The following is a 12823-nucleotide window of genomic DNA, read 5'->3' on the forward strand; positions in this document are numbered from 1 at the left end:
AAGACCCAAATATATGCTGGGACTCAATTAAGCTTTAGCCATACTCATAAGCTAAAAGTCAAGACACAGAAAAATATATTCCATGCAAATGGAAACCAAAAGAGAACAGAGGTAGCTATACTTAAAGTCAAACAAAATAGACTTTAAGTCAAAAGCTGTAACAAGAGACAAAGAAGATCATTATAAAAAGATAAAGGAATCGATTCATCAAGAGGATATAATAACTGCACATATACAGATAACACATATCGGGCACCTAAATAAAATGAACAATTATTAACAGATCTGAAGTCAGAAACAGACAGCAAAGCAGTTAACAGCAGGCGTCTTCTTTTTTTTTTTTTATTTTTTTAAATTTATATATGAAATTTATTGTCAAATTGGTTTCCATACAACACCCAGTGCTCATCCCAAAAGGTGCCCTCCTCAATACCCATCACCCACCCTCTCCTCCCTCCCACCCCCCATCAACCCTTAGTTTGTTCTCAGTTCTCAACAGTCTCAAATGCTTTGGCTCTCTCCCACTCTAACCTCTTTTTTTTTTTTTTCTTCCCCTCCCCCATGGGTTCCTGTTAAGTTTCTCAGGATCCACATAAGAGTGAAACCATATGGTATCTGTCTTTCTCTGTATGGCTTATTTCACTTAGCATCACACTCTCCAGTTCCATCCACGTTGCTACAAAAGGCCATATTTCATTTTTTCTCATTGCCACGTAGTATTCCATTGTGTATATAAACCACAATTTCTTTATCCATTCATCAGTTGATGGACATTTAGGCTCTTTCCATAATTTGGCTATTGTTGAGAGTGCTGCTATGAACATTGGGGTACAAGTGCCCCTATGCATCAGTACTCCTGTGTCCCTTGGATAAATTCCTAGCAGTGCTATTGCTGGGTCATAGGGTAGGTCTATTTTTAATTTTCTGAGGAACCTCCACACTGCTTTCCAGAGCGGCTGCACCAATTTGCATTCCCACCAACAGTGCAAGAGGGTTCCCGTTTCTCCACATCCTCTCCAGCATCTATAGTCTCCTGATTTGTTCATTTTGGCCACTCTGACTGGCGTGATGTGATACCTGAGTGTGGTTTTGATTTGTATTTCCCTGATAAGGAGCGACGCTGAACATCTTTTCATGTGAACAGCAGGCGTCTTCAACCCCACTTTCAGCAAGGATATCATCCAGAGAGAAAATCAATTAGAAAATAATGGACTTGAACTACACTTTATACCAAATGGGTCTAACAGATATATACTGAATATTCTACCCAACAGCAGCAAAATATACATTCCTCTCATGTGCACATGGAACATTCTCTAGGATAGATCATATAAAGGTCACAAAACAAGTCTTAATAAATTCAAAAGATGAAATTTTATCAAGTATCTTTTCCAAGCACAATGATATGAAGCTAGAAATCAATAACAGAAGGAAAGCTACAATATTCACAAATATGTAGGAGTTAAATAACATACTTCTGAACAATCAATGAATCAAAAAAGAAATCAAAAGGGTTTATCTTGAGACAAATGAAAATGGAAACATAGCATACCAAAACTTATGGGATGTAGCAAAAGCAGCTCTAAAGAGGGAAGTTTACATTAATGCCTAGTAAATGTGTACAAAGAAATAAACCTAACCTTAAACTTTAACGAACTAGGAAAAGAGGAACTAAGTCCAAGTTTGCAAAAGGAAGGAAATAATAAAAATTAGAGCAGAAAGTAAATAAAATAGACACTAGAAAGACAACAGAAAAGATCAATGAAGAATTGTTTTTTTAAAAAATAAAACTGACAATCCTTCAGCCAGACTAAGAAAAAAGTGAGATGATTCAAGTATGTGATAAACAAAATGGGAGACATTACAAATGATACCACAAAAACACAAAGGCTCTTAAGAGAATTCTCTGAACATTTATGTCAACAAATGAGATGACTTAGAAGAAATGGATATATTCAAAGAAATATACAATTTACCAAGACAGACTCATGAAGTAATAGATAATATGAGTGTCAATAACAAGCAAGGAGACTGAATCAGTAATCGAAAATTTCTTAAAAGGAAAAGCCTAGAAACAGATGGCCTCACACGTGAATTCTACCAATGATTTAAACAACTAATACTAATCTTTCTCAAACCATCTCAAAAATCGAAGAAGAGGGAGCACTTCCAAGCTTACTTTACAAGGCCATCATTACTATGACACAAAAACAGGCAAGGACACTATAAGAAAAAAATTACAGGTCAATATCTATGATGAAGACAGATTCACAAAATCCTCAACTAAATACTCATAAACCAAATTCAAGAGCATATTTAAAAGATTATACAACATGATCATGATGGATTTATCCCTGGGATGCAAAGAAAAATCAACATATACAAATCGAACAGTGTGATCCCCACATTAACAGAATGAAGGATAAAATGTCTATGATCTTTTCAATAGTGCAGAAAAAGTATATGACAAAATTCAAAACCACTTCATGACAAAAACTCTCAATAAATTAGGCGTAGAATCAATGTTTCTCAATGTCATAAAGGCTATGAATCATAAGCCCATAGCTAACATTACACTCAACAGCAAAAAGTTAAAAGCCTTTCCTCTAAGGTCGTAAACAAGCCAAGTACTCCCCATTTTTATTAAAGACAGTGCTGGAAATCCTAGAAATAAAAGGCATTCAAACTGGAAAGGAAGAAGAAAAATTATCTCTTATAAATAGAAAACCCCAAAGATCCCACCAAAAAACTAAGAACTAATCAATGAATTCAGTAAAGTTGCAGGATATGAAATCAATATATAAAGATTGGTTGCATTTTTATACACTAACAAACTATCAGAAAGAAAAATTTTTAAAAATCCCATTTATAATTGCATCAAAAATACACAGAAATAAGTTTACCCCAGGAGATGAAAGACCCGTACACTGAAAACTAAGAGACACTGATGAAAGAAATTGAAGACACAGATAAATGGAAAGATAGCCTATGTTCCTAGATTGGAAGAACTGATACTGTTACAATGTCCGTACTATCCAAAGTGATCTACAAGTTCAATGTGGTCCCTATCAAAATTCCAATGGTATTTTTTTTTTAAATTTTTTTTTTTCCAACGTTTATTTATTTTTGGGACAGAGAGAGACAGAGCATGAACGGGGGAGGGGCAGAGAGAGAGGGAGACACAGAATCGGAAACAGGCTCCAGGCTCTGAGCCATCAGCCCAGAGCCTGACGCGGGGCTCGAACTCACGGACCGCGAGATCGTGACCTGGCTGAAGTCGGACGCTTAACCGACTGCGCCACCCAGGCGCCCCTCCAATGGTATTTTTTACAGAGATAGAAAAAAAAAAAGTCCTAAAATTCATATGGAACCGCAAAAGACCCCAAAAGCCAAAGCAATCTTGAGAAAGATGAATAAAATTGGGAGCATCACACTTCCTGATTTCAACCTACATTACAAAGTTATAATAATCAAGAGAGTTTCATACTGGCCTAAAAAGGCACACAGACCAGTAGAACAGAACAGACAGCCCCCAAATAAACCTGTGCAGATATGGTCCACTAATCCTGACAAGGGTACCAAGAAAACACAATGAGTAAATGATGGGCTCTTCAAAAAATGGGTTTTGGAAAAACTGGATATCTACATGCAAAATAATGAAATTGAAAGCTACCTTATACCTATAAAAATCACCTCAAAAAAGGGGCACCTGGGTGACTGTCAGTTAAGCACCCAACTCCTGACTTCAGCTCAGGTCATGATCTCATGCTTTGTGGGTTCAAGCCCCACATTGGGCTCTGCACTGACAGTGTGGAGCCTGCTTGGGATTCTCTCTCTCCTTCTCTCTCTCTGCCCTTCCCTTACTTGTGCACACTCTCTCTCTCTCTTAAAAAAAATTTAAAAAAATTAATTCAAAATGGATTAAAGACTTAAATGTAAGAGCTGAAACTGTAAAACTCCTAGAAAAAAGCTCCTTGATACTGGTATTAGCAATGCTTTCTTTTTGGATAAGATGCCCAAAGCCCAGGCAATGAAACAAACAAGTAGGACCACGTAAAACTAAAGTACTTCTGCATAGCAAGAAAGCAATTAATAATTTGGAAATGCACCTATAGAATGGGAAACAAATATTTGTAAACCATTTATGAAATAAAATGAAATCCTATAAGGAAAGAAATCAGTATTTTGAAGAAATATCTTCATTCCCAGGTTCACTGCGGCTTATTCACACAATAGCCAAGATATGGAAACAACCTAAATGTCTTTCAAGGGATGACTGGAAAAAGATAATCTGATACATACACACACATATTTATATACATACAGTAGAGTATGATTTTGTCTTAAAAGGAAGGAGATCTTGGTATTTGTCACAAATAGGATGAACACAAAGGACATTATGCTAAGTGAAAATAAACCAGACACAAAAAGATAAATACTTATGATATCACTATATATGGGATCTTGAAAAAGCTGATTTCATAGAAATAAAGAATAGAATTGCAGAGTTGCTAGGGGCTGAGGAGAGGGGGAAATGGGGGATGTAGGTCAAAGGGTACACACTTTCAGTTATAAGAAGAATAAGTTCTGAGGCTCTAATGTACAGCACAGGGACTAAATTATACAGTATTGTGTTCTTAAAAGTTGCTGACAGTAGATCTTAAGCATTTTTATCACAGCCCTGCATCAAGCTCCGCACTGAGTGTGGAGGTTAAGATTCTCTCTTTCTCTCCCTCTTCCCCCTCCCCTACTCACGCACGTGCGCATGCACATGCGCGCGCACACACACACACACACACACACACACTCTCAAAAATAAAAAAAAGAAAACAAAATAAAATAAAGGGGGATATGTGTTGCCTTCATGTATATTAAAAACTCATTATATATGTTAGGCCCTTTAACAATGTTTCCCCCTCCCTTTATAAATGTTTCTATCTTTCCCCCATCTAACAAGGGCTAGCGGCCAGATTGAGGGCACATGCTTTCTTGGGACGCATTAATCATGGACATTCCCATAGGTCAGGCAGCTGCGCAGCTGATAAGGGACCCAAGTGAACCTGAACCAAAAATCAAAACCAAAAACTCTGCCAGGTGTAGCTGCCCACCATTCTGCTGACTGTTGGTCTTATCACTGTTGATCTGGATGTTTTCATTGGTTTGCGAACACCTGAAGTAAACCACTGTTTCAAGCAAACATAGCAAACATTGGGACCCACATCGACCTGAGTGGGTACCTACTTAAAATGGATACCCCAAGTCCCAAACCCCATACCACATCACTCTGGCCTGGAAGCTCACTGCCCAGACCCCAAGCTTGCCACTGGAGATAACTCTACACTGGACACTAGAACTTATGCCCACAGACTACCTTTGCTAAGTCACAAAGTAAACCCAGGACATTTTTACTTCTCTTCCTTTTTTTTTTTTTTTAATTTTTTTTTCAACGTTTATTTATTTTTGGGACAGAGAGAGACAGAGCATGAACGGGGGAGGGGCAGAGAGAGAGGGAGACACAGAATCGGAAACAGGCTCCAGGCTCCGAGCCATCAGCCCAGAGCATGATGCGGGGCTCGAACTCACGGACCGCGAGATCGTGACCTGGCTGAAGTCGGACGCTTAACCGACTGCACCACCCAGGCGCCCCTACTTCTCTTCCTTCAATACCAGGGATTCTATTATGTTTCTGAGCTTGCTGCCTGTTTAGTGCATTACTCTGGTATATTCCTTGCTCTCTGCCAAAACACACACCCCTACACTCCCCTGCCTAAAGTGAAATCTTATGGAGTTTACTATCCGTACACTATTCCAAAAATCAATGGTGATTATTACTTTCCCCAGGAAGAGCCTGCCTTGTCTCTGCCAACCCCTCCAGTGTCTGGGAGAGGACTACTCACTCTCCACTGCCGCCTTCTACTGCCCTCTCCAGCTTTCCACCACCTCTCCTGCCCTGTGTCTCTAATTGTAACACTCCTTTTCCTTGGTTACACACACATAACTGCTTAATCGTTAATGTATTTGCTAAGTTATCATACCCTCCAATAGCGTAACTGCTGGGCCTGCCATCTTAACTCGAGAAATACATTGAGATATTATCACACTCATACTTCTTATACACTTTACAATTCCACCAAGATAGTGTTGAAGACCCCCCAGAGTTCCAGATCTATGATCTTGACTAAGGCCTATAAGTGGGAACCTTAGTTATAGACTGGCCTCAAGGACTCCTTATGCTTCTCCTTTTTACTCTCATAATAAAATGCTTTCTATGTGTTTAAGGTAACTTACGCCTTACTCTTTAATGTCTCCATTGTCATCACCCCGAAGTTTCCTTAATATGATGTCAGAATATTGGAGGACCAATTGTACTAATCATGCGTTTAAAAATCATGCATTTGACATCTCCAGGGCCTCACTGGCTGGGGAGATTGACCCTCCTGGGCTGGCCAGTCAGAGACAGCAAAGGGTCCACAAGGAAGCATGCCTTTCATATGAGAACTAAACAACCCAGAGCCCATATTCGGAGCCACCTCCTTTGTCTGGCTCTTACAGTCTAGGAGAAAAGAGTCCTGGCCTTAATCACCCAGGACTCAATACCAGACAAGTAGATCCCACTCTTATAGCCCAGAGCCAATCATGATCATCCAAACTAGACAATCCTAAGCTGTTTCCCCTGTCCTGTCTGGTGTTTCCCACAGAAACACAATAAAGGCCCTCCCCACGTTTTGCCTTCACTCCTGCTTCTGCCTTCTAGCTCTGGTGCTTCCCCGTGTGGTCTTAAGTTCATGCCTCTCATTTCTAGTGGAACTATGAGTAACAACAACCTTGCCTTTCAGTGGCACGGTCCTGTCTGCATTGTCACCCAGTCACCTTTAGAAATTAAGACTTGGCCACAAGTCAGAACTAGTGTCCCCCAAATGGTCCACCTGGGGTAGCAGCACTCTAATTTCCTCAATAGTTTATGCTACTTCAATATTCTAATAGTCAATATGCTAATACTCACCTAAAAGCAGACCTACTACTAAAAGCTACTTGGCAGGATTCAGCAGATATTGGTAATTTTTTTTATCAGTCAAGAAGCCAAAATTAAGGTGAAGTTAAGGTGAGGAGTTGCAAAGGCGGAAAGACCTTCTGCTACAAGTCAGAAGTCAATGGCTCAGAATGAAGCAGTGCCAGTAGGGACAAGGTGATACTGGGAAACATGAAGGGTTCAATTTTTCCCATGTGTGGTTGATACAGCTCACCCTACTCATCCAGATCTAGCCTCCCGGGTTTTGATGAAACATAGAATCATAACAGGGTCTTTTAGCAGGGGTAGAGCTACAGAGGAAGAGTTTCTTTCTTCAAGCTGCCGCTGCTATCCAGGTTGAAAATGGGAGATGGGAGCCTCTCTACCCTGTTTCATAAGGGTATTTAGAAAAAAATAAAACCCCATGCCTGTTGAACAAACAAAAATCACCCACCCACATTTATTTTCCCTCCTAATGGCTCTTTCTTCTTCATATCTTCATTGAAGATGCCCTCTTCAATGCCCATCACCTCCCCTCCCCTCCCTCCCACCCCCCATGAACCCTCAGTTTGTTCTCAGTTTTTTTTTTTTTAATTTTTTTTTTTAAACGTTTATTTATTTTTGGGACAGAGAGAGACAGAGCATGAACGGGGGAGGGGCAGAGAGAGAGGGAGACACAGAATCGGAAACAGGCTCCAGTCTCTGAGCCATCAGCCCAGAGCCCGACGCGGGGCTCGAACTCATGGACCGCGAGATCGTGACCTGGCTGAAGTCGGACGCTTAACCGACTGCGCCACCCAGGCACCCCTGTTCTCAGTTTTTAAGAGTCTCTTATGCTTTGGCTCTCTCCCACTCTAACCTCTTTTTTTTTTCCTTCCCCTCCCCCATGGGTTTCTGTTAAGTTTCTCAGGATCCACATAAGAGTGAAAACATACGGTATCTGTCTTTCTCTGTATGGCTTATTTCACTTAGCATCACACTCTCCAGTTCCATCCACGTTAAAAGCATCTAAATTTTAAAGAGTGGTATCTACCGAAGTAATTTAAGAAGTGGGAGAAAACACAAAAGGAGAAAAGAAGAAACAGATGAGTACTTTTAAAAAGCAACTTAAAAAGCATAATGACTTATACAGCTAGGTCAGGCAATGGAGTACTTTGATTGTACGAACTGCCAATTTTCAAATAATTTTATGACAAAATGATAATATCATAGTTCATGGTAACTCTACCATCTGTTTTGTTCCTTGATGATTTAAACGTCCTGTGGTAAGGCTTAATGTATGTTAATAGTTGAGATACAACTTACTAAACAGTCTTGGTGCTTTTTGGTTTGGGAGGTTAAGGAGGGTGATGCTTAAGAGAAAGACTTTGTTGTGGTTGTAAAAATGGGATAACACTCCAAAATTTGGCACATGAATCAGCTAATACTTATTGTGGTTCCATGGATAGACCTTAAAATTTAAAATTTTTTAATTTGGAACTTTAAAAAGTATTCTTTCAATTCTGAAGATGAGGACACATAGGGAATGTGGTACCCTAAAAATCTAAGCTTTCAGAATACTGCCTGTCAGGATATCAGTTCTATTTCAGAGACATAGGAATGCAGGGATGGAATTATGAGTCAAGCCACTTAGGAGAGTGAAATGGAAAATACCTAACAAAGTGTATAGAATGTACTTCAATTACTATATTTAAAGAAGAAAAATTACTCCCCCACACTGTTATTATTACTCTAAGTAGATTCTGCTTTTATTCTGATGCAGAACTAACTAGACCATTAGTGCTGGAACATTTTCAGTAAAATTAAACTTGAATGTTCTGACTCTGAATAAGAGCTTATTTTTCTGAGAAATATTAGAAACAACATCCCCATGACAGCAAAGAGGGCAGGGGCAGGGGCAAAGCTATTCTGCGTTAGCTAAATTTGTAACAAACCAGAATTTAGGTGTCCTTCTTTAAGTTTTTGAAAGGAAGCTTCCTTCATAATATGACTTGAAATATTCTTTCCTTGATCCGACTTCCTGTCATTTAAGTGCTCAGGAAATACCCATCTACTCCTGCTCTGCTCTGGGCAGAGAGGTGAGATACTGGACACAGCATGAAGCAGTCGCAGTCCATTCCCTTGGGTGTCAAGAGACAAAAACAACCAAAACTTTGGCTGTTTTATCTACATCATTACTTGTTTGAATAGTCTTTTACATAAGAGCACTAGGAACAAGGTGACAATTGAGAAAGAGGCAGACAGAATCAGGAAGCGATAATTAATGATTCCGATCAGAGACCTGTGCCAGTTATGACATTTCAGGCATAAGGGTGAGAAAGCCACAGCATGTGATGGGGACAGGAAAAGCCCTGGTACTCCGAGCACAGAGACTTAATTTCAGGAAGGCTCCTGCAGAAACTAGGATCACACTGTGGCTATTTTACACACTCCCAAATGGAAACAGCAATGATATGATTTTAACATAGGAAAGATTCTCCAAAAAAAAGAAAATGGTCAATGCATACCCATTTTTAGGAGCCATTTCTAAGAAAGGTCCTCTGGCATACTAGATACAGTTTTGCTTTCTTTTAGATGATCAGATTAGGATACAATGCCTAAGAATGTTGAATACTATCATTAACACATGAATCAATAAAATATTTTAGAAATCACATGGCCAAATTGCCTTTAAACCATATTCAAGATGAGATATGAGATTTGCAATAAGTGAGGTACCAGAAACATCTGATTGGAAATACTTTCACATTTTCTCTTTATGACTAAGTTATACAAGAAGAGGATTTTCTCACTCCCATAATGAAACCGAGCATTAGCTATTGAAAACCCATAAAATTAAAAAAAATACAATTATAAAGTTTCTAATAAAATGTTTGATGGATTGATAAACAACCAACTTCTGACATTATGAAATATTCTGTTAAAACTCAAAGAGACTCTTAAATAAAGCTGAGAACAAACTGAGGGTTGATGGGGGGTGGGAGGGAAGGGAGGGTGGGTGATGGGTATTGAGGAGGGCACCTTTTGGGATGAGCACTGGGTGTTGTATGGAAACCAATTTGACAACAAATTTCATTTATTGAAAAAAAAATAAATTACCTGGAAAGAAAACAAAAAACAAACAAACAAACAAACAAACAAAAACCTCAAATATGATACACCTTGAATGAAAAAAGCAAAACTTAAAGCTGTGATTTATTCTCCAGTCTGGTTCTCATCATCTTTTAGTTAAGAGCATCCATGGCACAGCCCAAGAAGCCAACTCCGTGCACCAGCTGGTTAGGCCAGTGCTAATGATCCAGTATCTTAGTTCACACGGTTATTCCAATTAATACTACCAATATGCATTAGAGGTCGAAGTTGTAATGTATTGTTCTGTAATAGATAACACTGGGTCTGATCACTTTTAAAACTTCTTTTCAAAAGACACAGAGACAATTTTTAGGTTGAGGATGGAAAACAATTTTTAGATTGCTGAATATTTACACCCCATATGCACCCCCCCCCTTCTTGCACACTGTCCTGATATATTTTCCTGGAAGAGATAGAGTCCCATTCCAGAGCAGACGTTAATGTCCTCATATATGAGTGGATGGATGAGTGGATGTTTAGTGTTCAGGCTTATGAATGAGACAGGCTTATGCTTTCAAGGGGGTTTTTGTACTAGTTTGGTTGCATGTTTGACATTCCAATACACATACAGTTTTAGTGAACTTTTGCTCACTCTTTATTGAGTGCATATAAATATATATCCTCAAATCAAGTAGACTGTTGTCAGATTTTTCTATATCCAAGGTACACCTTCGTGTATTCTGATGTTCATCTGATTACAACATGCAATGTATGATATCTGAACTACTACGGGACACACAACATAGTTCTATCTGGTAGCTACTACTTCTTGGGTGAGGACTAATTTTGGCTCCTGTACTGGACAACAGTTCGATCCCTCAATTTCGCACACAACTTCACAGCGACACACAAAGCCGAAGCGCATTTTCAGTTAGCCTGTGCTCTGAGAAATCTGCTTCCAGATAAAAATGTGGTTTCCCTCTTACTCTCTAGCCACCAAAGCATGCTGTTCCCATCTGGTGTAGTGAGATACTTTACCAGGGAGGGAGTCCTTCTTTCTCGCAAAACCTAAACCACTTGCCAACCATCTGTGGTGTTCCCTGCTGTCAGTGAACTGCACATTAAAGCATCTGCTTCAAGGAGATTTTCTTAGGTTGGTTTCCAACTGTGGGCTCCATGCAAACTTCAGGCTAACCTGGTACCCAGTCAGGTTCCGCCAGGCACCAACTTTTAACTTTTGAGCAGGAGTCAATGTTTGCTAAGTGTTCCGTTTTGTAACCCTCAACAAGCATTTTACAAAGCACGACGAATGGGATGCTACTTGTCCACGTCTAGCGCTCCTCATAAAAGTACAAGGGCTTCCAGAAACCTTGACAGAGAGAAAAAAAATCAATTATTTCTCTCCCTGCTATTAACCAGCTCCTGCCGAGTATTCATCTTACGCGTAATGATGACTAATATCCGCCGAATGGCGAGCAGACGTTCTTTCAATGAGATCATGCCAAGAATAGCCAGCTGAGCCTTGCGCTCCAGAGGCAGCACTGCCAGGATCCACCAGGACCACGCAGGACCACTAGGGTTACTCTGCAAGGGACATGAAAGGGAAGGAAAATCAGCACCTAAAATGCAAGTCTCTTCTCTTTGTTTCACCAACAAGGCGTGGGCAAGGATTAAATGCCACCTTCTATTTTAGATCTACTTTCCATCCATTCAACCCTTGAGATACAAAGTTTACTTTTCTGTTACAAATTTAAATGTGGGAGAATTCACAAAACGTAAAGCCTGCAAAGAGAAGCATCTTTTATAGGGAAATTCCATGAATTAATTGCTTCTGTTCTCTCAAAGCTCTTGTTATGAGTATATACCAGTCAGAAGAGGGGACCATAAATTTTACCTCTACTTTCCAATGTTCTGTGTTATTATTTTTTAAGTTTTAAATATACTATAGAAAGCTCAATATTAGGAAGGCTAAAAGTAGGTGTACAAGTCTGAGTATTATAAATCTTTTAACAATATCTGTGTGATAAATATGCACATGTATACAAAACATCTATATATGAATTATTGTCAATTATATATAGATTGGAGTCATCATGAATTAAATAGATAAGAATTATTCTGCTACCTGATAGCTTATATTTCACATAACCCAACACACACTTCTGGACTGAGATCTAAGCAAAAGCTAGTCATAAAGTTGTTCTCAGTATTCCTTGCATTAAGAACCAAGATATCTAGGCCGCCTGGCTTCCCATCTTGGATTCTCCTCCAATCCTACCCCTAAAGGAATACAGAATCCAACTGGGAACTAAAGAGGGTGGACTCTGAAGTCACTTTAGCTTAGGATGTGGAAGCTTCTATTGGAAGATTAGGAGTAACACTGAGGCAGTTTTTGGCTTAAAGGCTGGTCTTGAGTTTGGAAAAGACATAACTCAGGTGGGGGTAAAAGACAGAAGTCGGCCAGAGATAGAAAAAGAGTGTAACAGTGGATGGGAAAAATACAAAGTACATTTCATCTTTCCCCAAACCTGCTGAGAGCTGGTCCCGGATGCTGCTTTCTCCACAAGACAGGTGAGTTTGTACAGAAGGAACTTTATACTCTGTCATAGGCCTAAGCCATCCCTGCCTGGCTCTGTCACCCGGAGGAGGAAGAAAGGATTCATGTACACTTAGAAGCGCTTCACAGCCCGAAGCCACGCCCTGCTTGCAGAGCCAAGTTCACTGAAAGCACGCTGGCGGAAC

The 12823-nt window shown here is 39.6% G+C and overlaps 1 protein-coding gene across 2 annotated transcripts in view; it reads right to left on the minus strand.

Moving 5' to 3' along the window:
- Positions 1-10638: 10638 nt before the first annotated feature.
- Positions 10639-12823, minus strand: part of LONRF2 (LON peptidase N-terminal domain and ring finger 2) — a 46353-nt gene continuing 44168 nt past the window's right edge. For both annotated transcript variants that reach the window (XM_086701332.1, XM_086701331.1), the window contains one exon: positions 10639-11665. In XM_086701332.1, the coding sequence (XP_086557458.1) occupies positions 11471-11665 (195 nt within the window). In that variant the 3' untranslated portion in view covers positions 10639-11470. The remainder of the gene's footprint in view (positions 11666-12823) is intronic.

The sequence above is a fragment of the Puma concolor genome, chromosome A3 (assembly GCF_028749965.1).
Source record: "Puma concolor isolate L17-30 chromosome A3, mPumCon1.1.hap2, whole genome shotgun sequence".
Lineage (NCBI taxonomy): Eukaryota > Metazoa > Chordata > Mammalia > Carnivora > Felidae > Puma > Puma concolor.